At 37.2% G+C, this 23170-nt stretch overlaps 1 protein-coding gene across 1 annotated transcript; it reads left to right on the top strand.

The window, feature by feature from the left end:
- Nucleotides 1-21901: 21901 nt before the first annotated feature.
- Nucleotides 21902-22351, top strand: LOC149143380 (uncharacterized). Its single transcript, XM_089451794.1, has one exon. The coding sequence runs from the start codon at nt 21902-21904 to the stop codon at nt 22349-22351; it is 450 nt and encodes a 149-aa protein (XP_089307920.1).
- The last annotated feature ends 819 nt before the right edge of the window (nt 22352-23170 follow it).

The raw sequence follows: 23170 nt of genomic DNA, 5'->3' as shown, positions 1-23170 counted from the left end.
TGCACTCATAGTTCCGTTGCAGTATTTTAATACTTTATGTTCGAAACTAGTTACATTTTCATGTCACTTCAAGATGTACACTTAGAGTCTCATTGCAATCCATTGCATAGCAAAGTAAGGAAAACAACAGTGCATCGTTTGTATTATTATTATTATTATTTTATATGACTCGGTGAATATTGAGACTATTGAGAGTTCACGAGGGTGGGGAGCCTACTCTTTGAGCCTCATCACAAGGGACCAAAAATGTCCCACATGGAATTTGAATAGGATGGGTGGGATAACATTCCAATGTGTAAACCACTAAGTTCTCTACTAAGAAATAGATAAAAAGATTTTTTGTCAGCTGTTAGCGCTCAAATTTGCCTCAGGCTGAGGAAGGCAAAACTCAAGGCAACATCAAACCACGCTCAGCCTCATAGCTAGCCCTACGAGGACAGGAGAGGGCTCTCTCCGGGTCTATCTCGGCTAAAGGTTTTCAAAGGGGCTGAGATGACTCAAATTTAATACTGATTTTAGGCTAGTAAAGAGATAGGAAGGTTTGCTTTAGATTTTTGAGTTTTTTGCTGGAGAAATGGGAAAACCAATTTTGGGTGCGGGGATTGAGGTCAGATTTTTGCAGAGATCGAGTTGGGGTGAGGTAGGCAATAGTCTTGATGCCTTTTGATCGGGTGTATGGACGGATCAGAATGACCAGGAGTTGAAGAGGGAAAAAGAGAATATGGATCCTCTTCAAACTGACGAAAACATAGAAAATTAAACAAACTTAAAGGCAGAGCATAACAATCTATGGATTCTACCTTAACACTTCATTTGTTCAATTGCAGAAGATGAAAGAAGGGAAATGATACACATTAACAACTTACAATTATAGAAAGAAGCACACCATCAACACACAAAGCCACAAGGATCCCAACAGGTGCTGCAAAATCTCTGATCTTCCCTTAGCCAAAATATGAAAAAATATGTACAATAGTGTCCAAAATCTTCCCAAGAGTCCAACCATGAAAATGACTTGGAAAATACATAATATAGGCAAGCCAACCCATTCCCTTGCCTCTAGGGGTCGAGCTCCTCCTTCTGAGAGTGGTTTCAACAAATTCTAAACATGGAGCAGGAATCTAGGTGACCAAAACAACCTGCTTCTAAAAAGAAGGAAACTGATTCATTACATTAATTGTTTGCTAATTTGTGAATGAATCATCTAGAAGAAGGTAGATAAGTGCCATGTTACCTTACATACATCAATTTACATCATGGTGGGTCAAAAATTACATCAAGGAGTAAAACTGGTGAAAACTGGCCGAATTCCTGAGCTGGAGGATGAAAACTGGACCAAAAACCTCAATGCGCAGCGCCCTGATCTCAATGCGCAGCGCACCTTTCAGACTGATTTTGAGGCACTTCCCGGCATCCAAATTGAGCTCAAGATAGCTCGTTGGAAAGCTCTAGATGTCTACTTTCCAACCCAAGTGGAATTTCCCAATTTGGAGCTCATTTTCTCCCTCAAAACTGAATTCTCCCAGAGGTACTTCCTGCTGTTGCAAAAGGTGGCAGTGAGGTCATTTTTTGCATGTTTTTTGACCCTTTGGGTACCCAAACCTTGATGAAATGCCTTGGCAATAGCTGAGCAGGTATATTTCATCATGAAAAATCCAAAAATGCAAACCATTTGTGATTTGGACCTCCCAATCTTATGGGTAGCGCGCTGCGCGTTGAGCCAAAAAACCTGTTTTTAGGACAAAATTTTCAAAAATGACAAAAATTTCTCCAAATTTGCCCAAATTCGGAGTAATGACCCTCTATCATGTAGTGTGCTCCGCCAATGAAGTCTCGGCCAAAATTTGGAGTGGATCGGGCTTTTTCCGCCGTTTTAGTGCCTTGCTCAATCGCCTCCTAAGGATCTTCATTTTCGCTTTGCAAACATGCATGCGGGCCCAATAATGATTCTTCATGTGACGAAGCAAGTCTTTATCTCTATTGGCCTTCGCCAACAACCCCTCCAAGTGTCGGTTGACCTTCTCAAGCACAAATTGCCGCGCAACAAGTGTCAAATCACCAGGTCTTTTATGGGCCAACTTACGGTCTTTATGGATTCGTTGCAGCTCTATAAGTGTGTGCTCGTCCTCTAACTGTTTATTGCGCTGCTCCAAGTATTTGATCTGACACTCTGCCTTCAGCAACTTCTCATTCAATCTATCAATTTCAATCTTTTCCACATCACTCAATGCAACATCAATATCATGACCACCTGAATGGCCCTCCTCGTAAATTGGCTCCTTTCCTCTGTCCTGAACCTGTACCTGTACTGAAGAAGAAGGCGAGACCCCTTCCATACCATGTGGAGATAATACTCGTCGTGTAGCTACAAATAAGGCCCTGTGGCCTCGCTGATATGTCACACATGCTGGAGCGCTGACATGCTCGGTCTCAGGAATGTCAAACTGATGTGAAGGCCCTCCCTCATCATGAACTATCTCAGGAGGTGGTTGTGGCACTGTGAAAATATCACGAGAAATGAAATCCTCCCAAGTAATGCCCTGCTGCGCCAACTGATGAACCACTATGATCTTGATCAAAGCATAATGATAAATACTCCTGTGCTGCTGTGTTGGGGTCTTCCTTTGTACTAAAGGCACCATCCTCTCTATGTTGCGACACATGAAAAACGGAATGTTCATCATACGTACCCTTGTGAAATGCATCAACAAACGAACATGGTACGCATATAGACGTGAGAATCTGCCCTCACAACTGAAATATCGGATGATGAGTTTCATCAATGGTGCATACTCATCCCTCAGGAATCTGAAAGGAAAAACTGCACTCAAATGTCTTATATACGCGGACTTAATATATGGCTGATAGTAAGATTTCTCTAACTGCTGACGTTTACTCCATTGCTCTCCAACATTTGGTATCCCAGTGGCCTCTGCAATAATCTCTGGTGACAAAATGAAATCAACTCCGGCGAGGTTTACATGGCCATCATGTAAATGTAGAATGAACAACCGAGCTAATTCACGATGAAACTGAATTTGTGAGATTAGCTCACAATAGTGATAGCATGACTGACGACGAAAACAATCCATTGCAAGCGGGCAAGCCTGCAATTGAACCAAAGAAATAGGCTCTTCCCTGAGAGGCTTACCACCTTTGCCACCTCTGCGAGACCTTCGTGGCACATTACCCTCTGCTGTAGAATCACTGTCATACTGCTGCTCATACTCTGACTCTGTGTCTGACATAGCTCTGAAAACACAATGTCTGCAAAAATGTATGCTGTCTGCAATAGTAGGTTGTAGGTGTGGTGAAATTATTATTTCAATACATGCTCAAAAACCAACCGAAACATCATAAGACTTATGCCATAATGGACATTCTGTTTTAGTGTATTGGGCATAAAACAGTCCTAAGGACAGTTTGACAAATGGACCAAATATGAAGTGTTGTTGGCTTAAAGCTTTCACATGGGCATGGAGCTATGTTTCACCGAGGAAGGGCAGAAAAATCTTCACCACTTACCCATATGTCTTTTAATACCCTTAAAAAAATTTTGCTAGGGGCTTAGGGTTTCATTTGATTTCTTACACCCAACACATCACCTCCTCTCTTCAAACACACTATGAACACTATCAAATTGATTGAATCAGTTATAGAACACCTACTTGCAGCTTTGGAGGCGTTTAGGCACGATCTGGGCGCATAGACAAGTTTTTCCTGTGGCTGAGATTCAACGCGCAGCGCGCCACCCCAGTGCGCAGCGCACGCTCCTATGCGCAGCGCCCGTGTAATTTTGCACTGGCTCAAACCGCCCAATGCGCAGCGCACTGCCCAACGCGCAGCGCGCACTTCCTATGCGCAGCGCACACCTGTAACACTGTCCACGGGTTTGTAAACACGGTCTTTCGCCTTCCAACACTTGAACACGCTCTTGCCTTGATAGTTGGTGAACAAATAGACTTGTTTTCCCCTTTTATAAGTAAACAAAATATCTCATTTGATTTAAATTGATTTTCAAAAACCCACTTTGTAAGGTTTGGCACTTTTCACTTTTGGTCTTTAATACAACACTGCTTTTTGATTTTTTCTTGCTTTTCTGAGGTTTGGACTGATCATTTTTGTTGATTTTGCAGGGATCTGGCATTTGGCTTTGGAAAAGATCAGAGGATTCCACATGGAAATCGTAAAAGTAATCTGAGTGTATGGGTATCTAGGTGTCTTTAAAGGGCATCTTCATTAAAAGACCGAGTTTCAAAATTTATTAAAGCAATTTGTTTATATCATGGTTACAACACATGGTCATGGGTGGTTGATGGTTTAGCTACTATAGCTAAAGGGTCATGAAAATTAAGCAATTGGGTAATTTGGGTAGTCTAGATATTACAAGCAAAAGAAAACCAAATTCGAGTAATTTGTACATTACACAACAAATCTAGGCCATCTAGATATTTGACCCTTTTTATGTTTTTTATTTGGGGTGCCAGTGTTGGTTATTGGTTAAGACCATGGTTTTTGGGTGGCTCATAATACTAGCCCCAAAAGGGGCTCCAAGACTTCCTATTAGCCTAGCTCATATTTCTATGATGTGTCAATTTTAGTCAAGACATTTCCTATAAATAACTCAATCTGGAAGTTGTAAGTGTAGATATCACAAGTGACAATGAGAAAAACTAATGCACGAGAAGAGTTGAGAAGTTTGAACTTTGTGGGGCCAAGTACAAAGAATTCTAAGGATGAGATTTGAAGAAGGCGTGTAGCTTGTGAAAGGAACATGTCCAAAATAGAGTGTTGAAGTCTGTAATGAAGTTTGTGGTATGAAAGAAGATTTAAGGCTTGTAATGTTGTTTGAAGTATGAAATAATGTTGTATGAGGTGATCAAAATGAGGAATGTTTATGATTAATTTAAAAGATATTATTTGAGTTGCACAAAATAAGGCTTAGTGCTAAAGTGAAAACATGTGTTGAACAAGTAAGAGGACTTAATCTATGCAACAGATGAGTCTTGTGATGAAAAAAGTGCGTTGGCATAATTATATAAAGTATATAGAAGGGAGCAGTGTGCAGAGCTGTAAAGATCAAAGTTAGTGTTGTATACATAACTGTGAGGGACATAACAAAGTAATACTCAAAATTATTTGATTTCATAAGTATATCAAAGGATTGGTGTCCCCTTCAAGTTGGTGTCTCCTTCTGGTTGGTGCCAATTAATTGATGTAATAATAGATTGGTGCCTAAAAGAATATTCATATAAATAATTTTTGTGGTTTTCTCCTTTAAAAGTTTCCATGTAGATCTAGTGCTTTCATATGGTTCTTGTGCAATTGATGATTATTTTCTTTGAATTGTTTTAAATTCTTTTAAAACTAATCATTATACTGATTCAACCCTCCCCCCTCTATGTATAATCATAATTCCAACAATTGATTAATATTCATTGTCAAGTTTCAAATAAAGTAATCATTCACTTTTTTTTTATGTCCTTGACCTCCTCCTCATAGTTCCCCCTTGCATTTGATTGGTTGCATTGTTTTTCCCCTTGCATTTGATTGGTCACATCGTTTTTTCCCCTTGCATTTGATTGGTCGCATTGTTTTTTCTAGCATAGTTTGATTAATCGGGGTTTTAATTTTTTATTTAATTTTATTTATTAATTTTTTCAAATTTTAGTAGGGATTTTTTAAAGGTTTAATTTATAGAATTTGAATGTCCCATGATTTTTTTTAGAGGATTATATCCATTTATTGAGCCAAGAGAATCATTCTTCAACCCAATATGAGGGTGATGTGTAAATTTGTTTGTGTTCAATATGGGGTTGACACATGTCACTTTTAAAGTAAGAATAGTATATTTTTTAATTAAAAAAAATGTCGTATATAATTGAAATAAAATTTTAAAAAAATGATATGGCAAACTTGAAAGGGGAGCCAAAGGGAAAATCGCTGCAGAAAAACCACGGCTAGTGTTTCAGGATGCGTGATCTATGCCGCCGCCATTCTGCAATCGAGGGAAGGGAGAATCTCGGGCTTAGATCGAAGCCCTCATGCAGATGGGCGAAGTGATCTCGAAACGCTGGCAAGATTATGTTATGGATTCGAAGTAAGGAATGGCTATCTCGCTGCAGACCGAAGCTTCCATAGGCCAGGCGCGGCTAGCTTCTTCAAAGTATGTTTTCTCCACTGTTCTGGAGTTATAATCAACGTAGAGCTTGACTGTCAAAGAGCAGGCTACGAGGGAGGGTCGATGACGGCAATGCACAAGCACCTGTGCCTGGAGAACAACAATTTTTTCATAGAGGAACTCAGGAGCAAGGTAGCCGGAAGCCGAAGCCAACGTTTATCCCCAAGATCTACCGTCGACGTGCCTTGCTCGGATCTGGCAGATAGGGAAGACGTGGAACCAACCAAGGAATTTTTATTTTTGGATGAGGAGACCGCCATCACAGCACTGGAGAGGCCATACAGGTTTCTAACAGATGGACGGGACCACGCGGAGGAAAAAAAGGTAGTCCAGGTGCCAAAGGTGACTTATATACATAGATCTCTGAAGGATTGAAATAGCATCATGGATCTCTGATCACATGAGCTCTCAAAGATGACTGAGTTTGTTAATTAGAAGCAGAAGATTCCGAACGGAAAGATCTTTCCTCATCTCTGTAAGGCCATTGAGGTAGATATAATTGATTTGACAAAGGGGAAAGACTCCTAGACTAAATCATGGCCTCAGATCGCCAGTATTGGCTTCGATGGGATAAGATTTAATTGATTTCAAATATTTGTTAAAACCTCCACCGGAAAAACAACATTGCTCTGGGCTCAGAACCTAGTCCATACATAGTGGAGCAACTACAACATACACCAGAACTAACTATAGATATATCATACGCAGAGGAGGTATGTAATAGCTATGAAAAGATAATTGATTTCAAATATTTGTTAAAACCTCCACCGGAAAAACAACATTGCTCTGGGCTCAGAACCTAGTCCATACATAGTGGAGCAACTACAACATACACCAGAACTAACTATAGATATATCATAAGCAGAGGAGGTATGTAATAGCTATGAAAAGAAAGCCATTATTTTCCGCTTTAACGGATTTTGGTCCAAACCTTTTGACCTGTTCCATTGGATTCTCACACACTGGTCTCTAGACTTGTGAGATCCATCTTTGCTCGAAAGGGTTTTTATAGTAAAATTTCAAACAACAGAGGTCAGAGATCTTGTGATTCAGGAGGGACCTTGGTTCTGGGGATCTTCAGGCCTCTTTATCACTCCATGGTTCCCAGAGTTTGATGCAAACACTTTCATTGTTTCCAGGATGCCTGTATGGGTATGCCTTCATAATCTTCCTCTACATTTCTGGGACCAAAAGATCCTTGCATGCATAGGCAACACCATTGGTAGATACATTAAAATGGATACACAAAGAGTGGAGGAAATATTTTTTCCCTTCGCACATATCTGTGTGGAAGTCGACCTCAGCAAAGGTCTACCGGACTGCATAAAACTGAAACACAAAGATCGCAGCTGGATGCAGTCATTAGACTATGAAAATACAGCATTCAGATGTAGAATATGTCGACAAACTAGACATCTTCAAAATGCATGCCCATAATACAAAAAGGACAGCCGCAGAAAGAAGAAATCTGGCAAACAGCAGAAGGGATGGAAGTTCGACCCACCAAAATCGGAAGAGGAGGAAGATTTTGAGGAGGAAGAACCCCTCCCAAATGAGAATAACCAAACAGAAACACAGAAGACATCCCCACAAGAGCCTATGGAATCGCAATTGGAAAAGAAGCCAAATTCAATGGAAATCAGTGGAACCAAAAGGCAACATTCATCAGACACCTCTGACTCAGACAAGGAAAACCCCCAATCTGGTGATGGAAATCCACTTCAACTCATCCCCATGGTGTCGTCCCAAGGAGAGTGGCACAAGGTTGAGAAGAAAAAGGGGAGGAAAACATGAAATCCCCCCTCAATATCATCTCAGTTGCCCCTGTAGTGGAACACCCTTTCTGGGGTTTTTGTTTTTATTTTCTTGTTCACCATCTCGACAGGCAGAGGCCGGAAAATCATAGATGCTATGTTATCTGCAATTCCTCATATATGAGGAGGCTTGTGCGTCTATTCAGTTGGTAGTTTTTCTTTTCATGTTTTGGGACAGGACTGAGTTTACTCATCCTGTGAGCTCTATGATTTGCAAATCATACAACAAATGAATGCTTCGGCATATACTATGTAACTTTTTATCTTGGTAATAAAAAGTTCGATTTTTTCTTTTGGAAAAAAAAAATAAAAAATAAAAAATAAAAAATAAAAAATAAATACAAATATTTGGTTAGTTTTATTTGAAAGTATTATAAAATGTAGTCTCACTCTAACGGTGTTTGCACTATTGGTTGTTGATATTAAAACCCAATACAAAGAAGATATGGTAAAAATATTTCACTCTCACTTATAAATAAAATATTTACATGCCTATATGCAATAAGATAATTTTATATCAACTTTTAAAATTATTTTAAAGTAATTACAACAAAAGACAAATAATGTTGATATTTTGATGGGATACATAAACAAATAATTTTAATATCCATGTTAACTAATTTCTTAATATCAATTTTGGGAAAAACATACACAAACACGTACCACAATAAAATATTTCAATGTGCAAATAAGAAATAATTGAAAATAAAAAGATTCAATTATTTCCGTATAACAATAATAAGAGGGAGATGTGATTCACTCAATTCAATTTGTAAAGTTAAGTTATATATATATATATATATATATATATATATATATAGTACAAAAAATCATTAGTTCAAAACAAGATTATATGGAGATATGCTAGGTTTTTTCCTTCTTCCTACCTCAGTCCCACCAGATTTGTTGGCTAGAAAATGGGAGCAAAATCATATCACTAGTAAAGAAAACTAAGAAAAACAAAAGCTAATAGCCCAATAGTACCAAAATGTCTATAGTATCATAATACAACTATATATCATCATGGGCTGGATGAATTAATGAGCACTGGATGGTCTAGACTAGTGCCAGGAGATGGTGGTGGACTAAAGGAGCAATGGACATGCTTCTCCATGTGGGCCAGTCATCCCTCTAGACAGTCTAACTTCTGATAAATCTATCATTATCCCCACTGTAAGGTAGCCAGTCGATCCTACATGTGTCAGTGGTTCTATTGCAAGTCATTCATGAAGCTAATAACAATGTTAAAATTGTCATGGTGGTCTCTCCCAAGTTGTTCTAGTAGAAGGATGACATGTTGGAGATTGTGTCAAGAGTATCAAAAGGGTGGAGGAAACTCAACTATGCCCAGAGAATGAGTACGTTTGGGATCAACCTCCCCCCCATGTCAAAATATTCCAGTCTTGATAATCCACACTAGCCTCGAGGCCCCACTCCCCATCAAGCATGATCTGGTTATGCTACATGGAAGTGTAGCCCAAGGTGTCGACTCGGCTAGTGATGAACCAAGTCGCTCGAGCAAATACCTCAATATATCAGTTCGTACACCAAGTGAAATCACCACACAACCCAGTATCTGACCATTGCGCCCGCTGTTTACTGTCTTCTAATTTTCAATGACCCTTTTTCATAGTGACCAACTTCTTGAGCTACTACCATCACCCAAAAAGCGACAATATATGTGTCTGTGCAATATATGAACCCAAGAATGCAAGCTCTCAATTTCCCCTGTGACTATGAGAGTAAGGAATCACAGTGTTTCTCACTAACCCCCAATTGAACAACATATGCACTTTGGACCCTCACAACCAGCCACCAATGCCCTACAAACTTAGAAAAAATCTAGAGGAGCCCACCACCTTCTCTAACACATACATCCCCAGGTGGAAGCTCTATAAGAGGGTGCAACAAGCCTCGTCCAAACCCCCAACCATACCCAACCTTAGAACCACTAGTATCTCTAAGTGGAAAATGGAACCTAGAGTAACCAACAATATGGCTAGCCCCAAAACTAAAACATATAAATTTACCAAGCCATGTAATTAAACTCAAAAAATTTACCAAAAGGCATTAATGCGAAGAGCTCCTTTATAGAATCGGATTCTTCCCTAACCCTCGTTGGTCTCTTCTCGCCCCCTTTGAGTAATCATTAGTGAGGTCATTGCAACAAAAGTCCCATGTTGCATCCAGATCCCATACCACCAGATTTTGGAATGAAAATTGGAAGCCACCACCTGAGTCTGGAAAAAACTCTCTGACCAGTTGTAGTGGCCAAGGAGCAAAGTATGGCTCTAGACGGGAGCCACCCTACGTTGCACACCAAGCCCAATTTCGTGACCTTCACATGCATGACCAAACTAAAAAACCATAACCAGTTACACCAAGCCACACGATTTAAGGGATACCCCTATTCTAGAGCATCCTCCCAACATGGGTTGGCCACATTTTGTAGGCTATCCTACATTAATTCGAATGGAAAGTTGATTGAGGAGGCAAGGCCCCCTCCACAATTACACCTTTGGGATGTTGGCACCCCATTGAATTTATTTTAAAAATATATCAATAAAAAATAGCATGTAATCTATAAATAAAATATCTCAACATTCATGTTAAAATTCATATTAAATATGAGTTATAATAATAATAATAATAATAATAATATTTTTTATAAATATTATATAAAGTAATTGAAAACATAAATTGTTATTGTTGTAATATTTCAGTGATCATTATTTTACATTTTGATTCTTTTTTTAAGAGTTAATTTTGAATGGAGAAAATATTTGTTGGAATCACATGTTTAAGCTATTTTATTCCATGTATTCAAGGGATTTTCAAAGGGTTGAATCCATTTATGCATTTAAAAATACTATTTAAAAATTAAGTATATAAAGATCATTTTTTACACTTTGATCTTTTTATTAAAAATTAATTTTAAATGAAGTAAATATTTGTTGGAATTGCATGTTTTTATTTTATTCTATATATTCTAGGGATTTTCAACAGAGTAAATGCATTTATGTACTCAACAATACAATTTGAATTATATAGAGAGATATTTTCATCTTAACTATCATCTATAGAGTACCCAAAAAAATACCATTTTTGATATATTAAGTAAACCTTGATCACATTATATTTACAAAAAAATTTGTGTTAAGATTGAAAATTGAGGCTCGATTCAAGTTGTTGTTTGCAAGATTCGACCAAGTCACTAATACTACCGATTTCAAATTCAACATCCATTTAATTTTGGCTTTACTCTTCCCAAAGCCTTGTTTCAGTCAATTTGTCTCTCCGACTACCAGAAGTCTGGAAGGCAATTTGATTAACTAAGTAATTCAAACTCACTCTTGGCATGTCATGCATTGCAAAGTAGATGGGGAAGTTGTCGGAAAAAAGAATGTGGAATGAGGTGCAGGCCTATAAAATAACCAATAACCACGTGGATTCCCTTGTATGATTTTACTATCGTGAAACTGATCGATTTGTTGGAAGTAGTATATGGTCGAACATCAAATGGGAAAAGATGACCTCAATCTTTTCATCCTAACAATTGTTGTCTTTGCTCGAGAATCTCAAGCTTTCAGTTAAATCTCGGCCATGTTGTCCTTGCAATTTGAGATTTCAATGCAAGCCAACACTCCTGGACACATTGTAGTAGATTTGAGATCATCAATCTCAAATAAGTGATTGCAGTGCCGATAATAGGTATGCTTTATTATATTTTGTTTACCCGCTGCTGCTAACAACAACGTCTTTTTCAAAGTTATTAATATTAAAATTATATATTTTTATTATATTTAGAGTAGGCATGGTATTACTTATTCAGTTTTGTTTTTACTGTATATTAGTTTGTTTTTATTAAAAATTTATGTTATTTACCTATAGTTTAATATTAAACATTTAATTTTTGTTTTTTTTTATTATTATTTAAATTTATTTATTTGTAAAGTGATTAGTTGAGATCATATTATGGTTTTTTTAGTAATTTCCATTTCTAATAGTTATTAATTTTCATTTATTTTATTTAACTTTCTTATTTTTATTGTTTTTATATTTTTTCTATTATTTAATTTCATGATTTATAGTTTTTTCTCCATATTTTCAATTTAAAGTGACTTATTATTATTATATTAAAAATATATTTTAATAAATTTAATTACAATATATATATATATATATATATAAAACACACACATATATAAACATATATATTAAAATGTATATATGTTAATATAAACAATATTAGTTAATCATATTTCTTAACTTTCAGTGGTAGCATTCAACAATACAATATTTTATTAGTTGTTTTTTTGTGTTTATTGTTTTTAATTTAATTAAGCTATATTTAAGCTAAGGTATAGGTACTAGCTAGTCTGTAACCTTTATTTTAATTTCGTATAAAATTTATGAATTATACAAAATTAAATTTTAAATATGGTATAGTTTATTATGATCATAAAAGCAAGGTCATTGAAAATATTGGGAATGGTTATGGTTAATAGATAGTTGACCCACCAAAAATTTGCTGCAAAAAAAACTATCCTATAAAATCATAACATTATATATATATATATATATATATATATATATATATATATATATATATATATATATATATCATTTTCTTTATCTTTGATATGGATATTTTTCTTATTCATTATATTAAAAATATTATTATAAATTTATCCAAAATTTTGATTATATTTATATTTACAAAAACAAGTATAATATATTTTTTTAATTATATATTTAATTATATTTAAAGAATAATTAAACATTATATATATATATATATATATATATATATATATATATATATATATATATATATATATATCATTGTTTTAAGGATTTTGATTTGTTTAAGGATAACTTCTATGGAGCCTAAAATTATGCGGCACATTAAGGTAGTGGTTGAATGTGTTGTTGCACTCAAAGAGATTATGATAAATAATCTCATGACTTATGCATACATAAGTGGATCAAATTTGACCACCATGTTCTTCAGTTTTTAATCCCTATACGGGGTGTTTGATGGCAATAGGTGTCGGGGGAAGGGGATTTGGATTCCCAAAATCCCACAAAATCTTAAGGGGCAAGGATGTGGCAATACAGCGCTCTTGGTACTCAAGTCAGAATGCAGTGTCACATGAATTTTAAAATAATTTAACACGGAATGATTATTGTTTCAGGGAGCTCCGGTAAAAATTTAATGAGGATGTTAAAGGGTCATTTATGCCTTTTGTAGTCTTCAAATGTTGGTGTGTACTTATTCACCACTGACTCCACTCTTGTCGAGTGTTTCCATGCTCCATTGTCCTCTCATGATAGAGCATTTCTTCACGGCATATAGATCCATCACTCAACCTGAGGGATGGCCTCACAATTAGATTAAGTACAATTTTAAGGCCAAATCATGCCACATGATGGATTCTTTCTAACACTTTATATTTAAATTTCTTTCTTTCTATATTTTTCCCTTCATCTCTCTATGATTTTTGATGTTTTTATTGATTTTTCCTACTTTTTCTTTGCCCTAGAAAGACTAGGGGTAGAGGGGGAGCTTTTCTTTTGGATTTCTCTGTCTCCATGGCTCATTTCTCATTGCTCTAGTGGATTTTTCTATTCTCTGTCCTCTAGATTTTTGTTGGGTTCTTAGGTCTCCCTTCCTCATTGGTGGAGCTAGTCTTGCTTCCTGTCACCTAATTTATTAACCCTCACTTCTTCTCTCTATGTTTTGCATTCTAATGACTTCTTCTAGTCCAATTATTTTGGAGTGTTTCATCTATGTATTTTTTTGCAAGATATCTTTCAACATTTTTCCTAACATACCCTAACAATAAACACATAATTGACATGGTGCAACTTATTTAGATAGCAAAGAAGCTCTCCTACCCAACAAAGAGTTGAAAATTCTACTCATCCATACAAACAACATACTCATCCATTTAAAGAAGAAATAAAACAAGTGGAAAGAGACATTGTAGAGAAATAACATTATCAAATAAACACAAAAGTTTTAGTTAAAGTAAGTGATTGGGTACCCAATACAAATCACACCTAGGACCACTATATTCAATACAGGTACATGGTAGACATATAGTGACACTTAAATTATTTTTGAATAAAGTTTTACTAGATCAACATAAGACAAACGAAGAGACTTTATTAATATTTGACAAGTTGCAACTCACCGTGAAGTCTTTGGACCACAAGCCCAAGACCTTGGTTGTTACCGTCTCTATGGTGAGGAGCCTAAGTCCAGATACCATTTATGTTTTGGAATAATTCTTATTCTATTACTTATGTTTTGCAATATTCTTTGTTAGTTTTGTTTTGAAATAATTTTTATATGATTCTGTTAGTAAAATCTGATCACAGCCCTAGGAGCAAGGCTCTTTACTTTAGTTTTTAAGCGGATAAGAAAACTCTTTTCTTGGATGCTTCAAAAACGTAAGTTTATTACCAGTCGCATAATAAGATAGACATATCTTTGTTTTGTTGTCCCTTTTGGTGTCTGAAATGCAAATTTTACTTTACATAATTGTTATTGATTTTATAATGTTTTTTGGAATAATGAATTGTGATTTGTATGTGTCACTTTGCATAGTTGTTATTAATATTAATTTGTTAGTTGAATGAATTGTTATTTATAAGTGGATATTTTAGGTTGATTATTTTTGCGTCTTATTAATGGTTACTACTAAGATTGGTAAAAAATAATATTGTTCTCTCAATAAAATATAAGCGTTAATATTAGTTTGGTATTGATTAATGTAATTTATAATGTTTAATTTTGAAAAATAAAAAATAATTTTTCAATATTATTAAAAAAACAAAATTTTAAAAGTTTAATTTGATCATAACTTAATGTCTTATTACAACTTTCCTATAGGATAATACCATGTGGATAACTTCTTCAAATATTTTATGTCATAATTTATGGATATGGCTGCAATATTAATGTATTATTTTTAGATATTTGTGCATTGATTTTTTATTCTTAAGCTTTGAAAGGAATAAATAACATATTTAAAATCAGTTACTTCCCAACATAAAAGCAAGTCTTGAAATCGATAAAAAATAAGATGTAAATAAATATATTTATAGAGTTAATTCTCACCATTATTAATGTTTTTCTTAACACTTATATAGAAGTAAAATTGTAAATGTATATACTTACTAATGATTACTACTCACTAAAATTTATTAATTTCATATCCTTAACCAAACAATTAATTTATCTACTTAACATATCAATTTATTAATTCTTCCCTATACAAGCCTATAAGATTTTATTTATCTATAAACTATTATTAATTTAATTAATATTAATCCATATAAATTATAATATTTTATAATTTTTTCCCGTAACATATTTTTAATGAACTACTGTTAATCTAACTAACATTGATATATATAAATGATAATATTTAATATATTTTTTTCCCAGCATATTTTTTTTGTTAACTTGAGTGGAGTGACAGGGAATAAACTGCTCTCCAGCTCTCTTTGCCAACTCTGGAGGTAGATAGAATGGTCCTTGATGGTAGAACGACTCGATATGAGCAATTTCTGATTGTACGGCTTCGATTTTTGTTTCTTTAAATCCCTCTGTATAGACGAGCGAGCTTGCACGTTTTCATTTGGCATCTGGGAGTTGAATTTGAATAAGAAAGGGTGGATTTGCTTGCAGTGGAATATTTGTACAAGTCGTGTCTCATGATAGAGTTATACACACGTATATTGATGAGAATATTATTAGAAACAACTGATAAGATAAAATAACTGCACGAAAAATGCATTGAATTAAATAAAACAAACGTCGTGCTGCGTACATTTTGTCACAGAATCATTTAGCCTGACGAAAAAATCCTGAAAATCTTTGAAACGTCCCTGAGTAAGGAGCGGATGGTTTGAGTGTCAATCACGCCATGTTCCCATTGAAGGGGCCTGGACACAAATAAAGGGACTGGCGGTGGTGATTGTCAAACAGGTTTGAAACTTGAATTTCTTTGGGAATGCAGTACAAGTGAGATAATATCGCTAGTTACTATTTTCAATATAAATTATGTTATTTAAAATGAAAGGGTGATGTGTTAATAATTTTTAATATAAAATAAAGATTAACTAATAATTTGTTAATGTAATTTGAAGTAAGAAAATTGTGAGTTCTTTCATTTAAATTATTTTTTGAATATATAAATAGATTTAATATTTATAATGCACTTTTAAATGTATAATTAGATTTAACATTTTATAATTTATTTATAAATGTGTATAGCAGATTTAACATTTTATAATGCATTTTTGAATGTGCTTAATGGTTAAGAGCATGCGTTTCTTCCTAAGAGGTTACAGTTTCAAAACAAGAGGGGGTAGAGTGTGTATGCTTTAGTAGACTTAATAGTCAAATAACTAAGTGGAGGTGGGTCTCATACACCAATTTGGTGTCCCACAAACAAGGGGATCTCATACGCTAATTTGGGTCATTTGTCCCACAAACAAGGGAGTCTCATATATTAATTTAGTGTCTAACTTGGCAGTAACCTTAAAATTAGATGATAATAATAATAATAATAAATAGATTCAAGATCTTAAACAAATTAAACATTTGAATATTACATATTAAAAGATATAAATTTATGATGTTCAAAAATTTCTACCAAATTTGTGATGACCATTACTCTTGAACAATCAAGAAGAACTTGACTGAATGTAGCTCACGCATTGCGTTGCTGCTGAGCCCGCGCTCTCAAGTGCTTGCGGCCTTCAGCCCTTCGCTTGCCATGGCCCCTTCGGATGCAACCCCGGAGGTGGCCGCTGCCCAGCTGGCCTTCTCTGCCCTAGTCAAATCTTTGCCACCTCAGTGCCCTCGCCCAACAATCTCAAAGTTTGTTAAGAAGCTAGATGTTTTGCAAGAAGTGATTCTTCCCCCTACTCTCCCTTTCATGGCAGCACTTTCTCTAGCAGAACGAGGTCTCATCAGGCAATTCACTGGTCTCTAGCCCTCTCCAAAGATGGTGCAAAGGTGGGTCGAGCAAAATTGGTCCGATAAAATAAACGACAAAATTGCCATCCACTCATGTGGGAAATGATACTTCACCTTCCACTTCGAATCAAGAGAAGACAAGGATCTAATCTTTAGGAACGAACCATAATTCATGGACTCCAGAGGCTTGTACCTTAACAAATGGACCCCAGATTTTGATCCTGAATTAGATATTCCTAACGCGGCCTCGGTCTGGGTTCGGCTCCCTCATCTCTCTCTCCATGTTGGGGAGATGAATCGGTTCGAGCCATTGGAAATGCTGTTGGAAAGTTTGTTGATCGCAGTGAGCCAAAGGACAACATGAAATCTTGCGCTCACATATGTCTTGAAGTTGATCTCGGAAAAGGCCTCCCGGAGGCCATCAAGCTCAAAGTGGATGACTGGACTCACATCCAACAGTTGGACTACGAACAGATCCCGTTTAAATGCAAGGTAGGTCACGAAAATGGCCATTTTTCCAATCGCTGCTCTAAATTAGTTGATGTTGAAAACATTTCACAAGATGAGCAATGGGAAACTATTAATAAAAGGAAGACTGCATCCATCCCTAAGGCAAACCGTAAAGCTACTCCTCCCAAGGCTAATCAGACAGCCTCCCCCTCCACCTACTCATTGGATCCTCCTCTCCTCAACTCTTCCACCCCCGCCCCTCCGTCTCCACCTCCCCCCCCCCAAAGACTTCCTTAGAATCATCCTACCCCTTTTCCGCCATTTTCCCCCCTAAAGATAACCCGCCCCCCCACCCTCTCTCCATACCTCTATCCCAAGCTAATGCTAATGCTCCCATCCCCCCTTTGCTAAATTCTTCTTCTTTTTCCCAAGATCCTCCCTCCACTAGATCAACAAGGAGTTCTTCTAAAGAGCACGGTGTAAATCTGGACACACAAAAAAAACAAGGGCGAGGAAGGAAGTCTACAAAGTAGCAGAGAGATGAAAATGCTCAAAAATACATTGCCATGGGTACGTAGAACCCCATAGAAACTTACATTTTGGGGCAAAATAGTAAAGAGGCGGCACATAAGGAACAAGGAGGGCAAGCAACTCTGCGTATCCCTCACATTCAATGATGACAGCCCTATCCTGGAATAGCAGGGGACTAGGGCACTCCTTCAAAATTGTTGCTCTAAATGATCTGATAATTCATGAGAAACCAGAAATCCTAATGCTACAAGAAACAAAACAAGGACACCAAGAAATGAAAGGAATTATTAATCATCTGAAGCACTATGAAGGTCACATATGCGAGTCAAGGGGCACCTCTGGGGGAATTGCAACCCTTTGGAACCACAGTGTTTGGAAACATACAAAAGATACAATCAGCCACTATTGGATTAAAGTCACTCTAGAGAGCCTAACAGCTAGCAAAAGAATTGTTATCTACAATATCTATCCGCTAAGTCACTACAAAGACAAAGAACAATTTTCGACTTCCCTCAAAGTAGACATAGATGAAGAAGAAAACAACAATATTATCCTTGGTGGAGATCTCAATCTCATAATTCACTCCAATGAGAAAAGAGGAGGTTGTTTTTCACATGACCCTTGCAGAACAAGGTTGGAAACCATCATGCAGGACCACGATCTAGTTGATGTTGTACCAAAAAATCACAAATTGACTTGGAATAATCGCAGACTAAGCAAAGGCAATATCATGGATTGGCTAGACAGGATTTTGGTGAATGTTTCACTCCTCTCATCTTACTCCACCCCATACGTTGTTGTACTCCCCTATTCAGTGTTTGATCATTATTCCACAACTCTTTTTCTCGAAACCCACTGTCCCTTAGGGCCCATTCCATTTAAATATAGTCCACTGTGGAACAACATTCCTATTGTCGATTAGATTTTCAAATTCACATGGAGTCAACACATAGAAGGGTCGCTGGGATACATATGGGAAAACAAGCTGAAAAGGGCCAAGAGCGCCTTGAAGGAATGGGCAAAAAATTATTATAAGGAACCTGAGAAGGTTAAAACTGAAATAAAAAACAAATTAGAGAAAGTTCACAGCATGATAGAGGAACGAGGGCTCTCCGAGGAATACAAAGCACTCGAAGGTGATATCTACTTCCAGCTATATTGTGAAAATAGAGTGGAGGAGCAAAAATGGAGAATAAAATCAAGACAGCTATGGCTGCAAGGAGGTGACAAAAGCTCTGCCTTCTTCCATAAGTAGGCCACTATCAGGAAAATAAAAAACAATGTTACCTCCATCACTAATGCTGAAGGAAATCTCTAAACCACACAAGATGCTATTAAAAAGGTTGCCTTAGAACATTACAACGTCTTCTTAACTTAGACAAAAGAAGCTAAAGATTACTCAGATCTTCTACAGCACCTTCCCACGAAGATCAGTGAGGAAATCAATGAAAATCTAACCAAGGAAATTGAAGAAGAAGAAATACAAAGAGCTATCGGGATGCTTTAGCCAGACAAGGCTCCTGGCCCAGATGATTTCCCCATCTTCTTCTGAATAACTTACTGGGGAATAATAAAAAAAGACCTTGTTAAGATGATAAAATGGGCCCAACTCAAGTGCAAAATCGAAGGTTTCACCAACGCCACCCATCTTGCCCTCCTCCCTAAAGAGAATCAACCTTCATCTTTCTCCCGATTTTGGCCCATTTCACTTTGAAATTCCTCATATAAAATTCTAACCAAAATCCTAGCTTTTCGTCTTAAACCTCTTCTCCCCTTGCTCATCTCTAAGAATCAAGGAAGCTTCTTAGCCAATAGACAAATTTCTGACTCCATTCTTCTTGTCCAAGAGGTTATACACTCCAGCCAAACTAGGAAAGAAAGAGGTTTCTTTTTAAAATTGGACTTAGCCAATGCCTTCGACCGAGTTAGGCACTCATTCCTCTTTGTTGCTCTAAATAAAATGGGATTTACTGCACCCTTCCTCGACCTTTTCAAAGCATGCATTTCAGGTCCTTGGATCTCTCCTCTCATCAATGGTAGACCAGGGCCTTCCTTTCAATCTTCTCGAGGATTAAGACAAGGCTGTCCCCTTTCTCCTTACCTGTTCATCTTGATGGTTGAGTCTTTCAGTAAGGCTTTGGACTATAATCGGCGCATCGGTCTTATCACTGGTATTAAATTTGGGAATGGAGTCAAAAACATAAATCATTCTCAATTTGCTGACGACACACTGTTAATGGGAGGAGCCTCCAATATCATAGCTCGTCGATTCAAAACCCTCTTAGACAAATATATGAGCTACTCCAGAGGTATGGTCAACTATCTCAAGAGCTGTATCTATGGCTGGAACACATCTGCTCAAACTCTTCATAACATTGCCAGCACATTTGGGGTCCCTTGCAAGTTAGACTGGGGGCATTTCTCTTATCTGGGCATGCTAGTGAGTGTTGGTCCTCTGAAAGCTGAAGTATGGGACACTATCATAGATAAAATGAAAAGGAAAGTGCAGCAATGGGGCTCCTCTTGGCTTAATCCAGCAGGATGCCTAATTCTTCTTAAATCAAGTCTTTCTTCTTTGCCCTTATATCAATTTACACTTCTGCAAACTCCTGCCAGTTTTCATCACAAGTGGAATCCATCGTCCGTCAGTTTCTTTGGCAAGGGGGGAAATGAAAGAAATAAATACAACCTTATAAATTAGAAACATGTTATTCAACCCCAGGAGCATGGAGGTTTAGGAATCAAATCACCAAAGCTCTTAAATCTGGATTTTGGTGGCAAGATTGTGTGGAGACTCATTAGTGGCCAATCCGCTTGGTGGAAAAATGTGCTGGAAGCCAAATACCTTAATTCTCCAAGGCAGCACCTCTTGGATCATGATATCCCTATCAGAGCTTGCTCTAAAATCTGGGGGCTATGTAGGAAAGAAATTCCCTTTCTTGCTCAAAACATTTCCAAGGTTCCCAAGGGTGGCAACAATATCATAATTGGGGCAGATAGAATAATGGGCCAGTAGCCCATTAGCAGCAGACCTGGAACTCATCAGATTCTATCCTTTCTCGACAACATGGGGCTCCATTATTTGGACCAGATATCTCAATGGGACATTCACTCACAGCTTTGGACAGGATAGATTTTCCCAGAAATACCCATTGATCTTGAAGCAAGTCTTGGTAATCTCCAAACCCATCTCCATGGCATTGCCCCTACAAAAAAAAATAATGATGATGGCTTTCGTTGGGACCCTTCAGGTTCCAATTACACAATCAAAGCTGCTTACCAACATATCTGTAGCAATGAATATCCCATGCCCATTTGGGCACATTGGAAAATTGCTTGGAAATCAGATACCCTTCCAAAAATAAAATTCTTCATTTGGGTCCTCCTAAAAGGGAAAGTCCTCACCTCAGACAATCTGCAAAAATGTGGTATAATTGGCCCAACACGCTACCCAAACTGCCAAGCAAACGAAGAAACCATCCAAAACCTATTCATTGACTGCCCCTTTGCTACTGCCTGTTGAATTTTTTTTTTCTAAACATCCATCTCCCCTGAGGTTCCCACAACTCCATTGTTGAAGTTTTCCATCTTTGGAAGAGGAACTATCCTTGGCAATGAAAGAATAACAATATTACTAGAAGAGTTTGGAATGCTCTCCCCTGCTCTCTTCTGTGGAACATATGGCTGGCACGAAACCGTATGGTCTTCAAATACAAAGAAACCAACATCAAGAAATTATGCAGCAAGGCATGGAGCCTTACATTGGAAGCAATATCTGTCAAAATTCAAGGGAAAATTGACATCACCGATCTTTGTGTGAAAGAAAGGAATTTCATAGGGTATCTATTGGATAAAAGTAACAGTGGCTAAAGCAGGAGTGACATTAGCAGTCAACGCAACAACTCTAATTACAATTGGAAAATAAGAATGAAAGACGAGGAGTTTTCTATCTGGCTCAGAAACTATAACACACATTATCTTTTCTTCGATGTGGCCTCCAAATTTAACCCAAGAATGGCCGGGGCTGGCGGAATCATTTGCAATGCCAATGGAGATATTATATCTGCTTATGAATGGGGATTAGGCCCCCTCTCCAATAACAGGGTTGAAGCTCTCGCACTATACGAAGGGCTCATTCAACTTCGAAAACTCAGCATAAGCACTGCAACGATCCTTGGAGACTCAGCGATCATCATTAGTCTGATGGTATATAATCGGAATGCCTCCAATGTGATCCTGCAACAAACAATAAGTCGATGTCAAGCACTTACCCAGCGAATGAAAGAAGTCTATTTTTTCCATGTGCTCCCTCAACAAGGAGGTCGATTCTCGTGCAAGCAGAGCCTGCTCCAAATCCATAGGCAATCTTCGATGTAATGCCATCGAATCTCAATGTTACCTGCCATGAACAGAAGCGAATCAATCTTCAGATCGCCCACAGAGGTATCTAACAACATCGGGTACCTCCTCACTGTCATTCGCAATGTCTTTATGCTAAATTTGGTCCTTGTTTTAGCAGAAATCTCCTTCAAATCTTATGATGATGATAACACTGTCACAATATCTCTGAATCCAATCCGAAAATCTTACTTTGGTCCCTTCCCCTAAGAAATTCTGACCCTTTCATATCTTACCCATGATTTATTCCTCAAATTCCCCTTGACTCTCTTTTTGTTCGACCTTATCCCCCTGCCTGAGCCTCCTTACTTATTTGTGTTTTCCTACGTCTTGAATCTCACCTCTATCTCCCCTTTGTTGCGTTCGATCTATCCCCTGTTTGTTCCTAATTGATCCCATGCTGCATTGTGCTCTCGGCCATCATTCTTCAGGTTAACTTCTGTTAATCTTCACCAAGCTCCCTTTTCCCTTTTCAATCTAGACCCTTGCTCTTTGAAACAACGCATTAGTAGCCCTTTATTTTTGTTGCGCACTGGTAAATTAGTCTGGTTATACTCAATGGCGAGAAGCGAAGATTGCTTGCAGGGTGTTGATCTTTAGGTAGAACCCGAGTAAATCCGAGCACACTAGAACATATTGGACACCAAAATCGATACCCATGCTCAGATCACCAAGGAGAAACATGAGGCCGACCTCAATCTCTTTCCTCATAGAGCTTCATCCCTTCAGGGGCAATGCAATGACCTTTCAAACAGATGCAATCATGTCCAAGACTCCATTGACATCCTAAAGTACATC

This window comes from Pinus tabuliformis, chromosome X (assembly GCF_031772625.1).
Source record: "Pinus tabuliformis cultivar Carrire ecotype Pingquan chromosome X, CPIR1, whole genome shotgun sequence".
Classification (NCBI taxonomy): domain Eukaryota; kingdom Viridiplantae; phylum Streptophyta; class Pinopsida; order Pinales; family Pinaceae; genus Pinus; species Pinus tabuliformis.
This window is presented reverse-complemented; position numbering and strand designations above follow the sequence as displayed.

Bases quoted from the DNA above. Each gene is read 5' to 3' on its own strand.
- LOC149143380 (XM_089451794.1), top strand. From the start codon at position 21,902: ATGAAAGACGAGGAGTTTTCTATCTGGCTCAGAAACTATAACACACAT.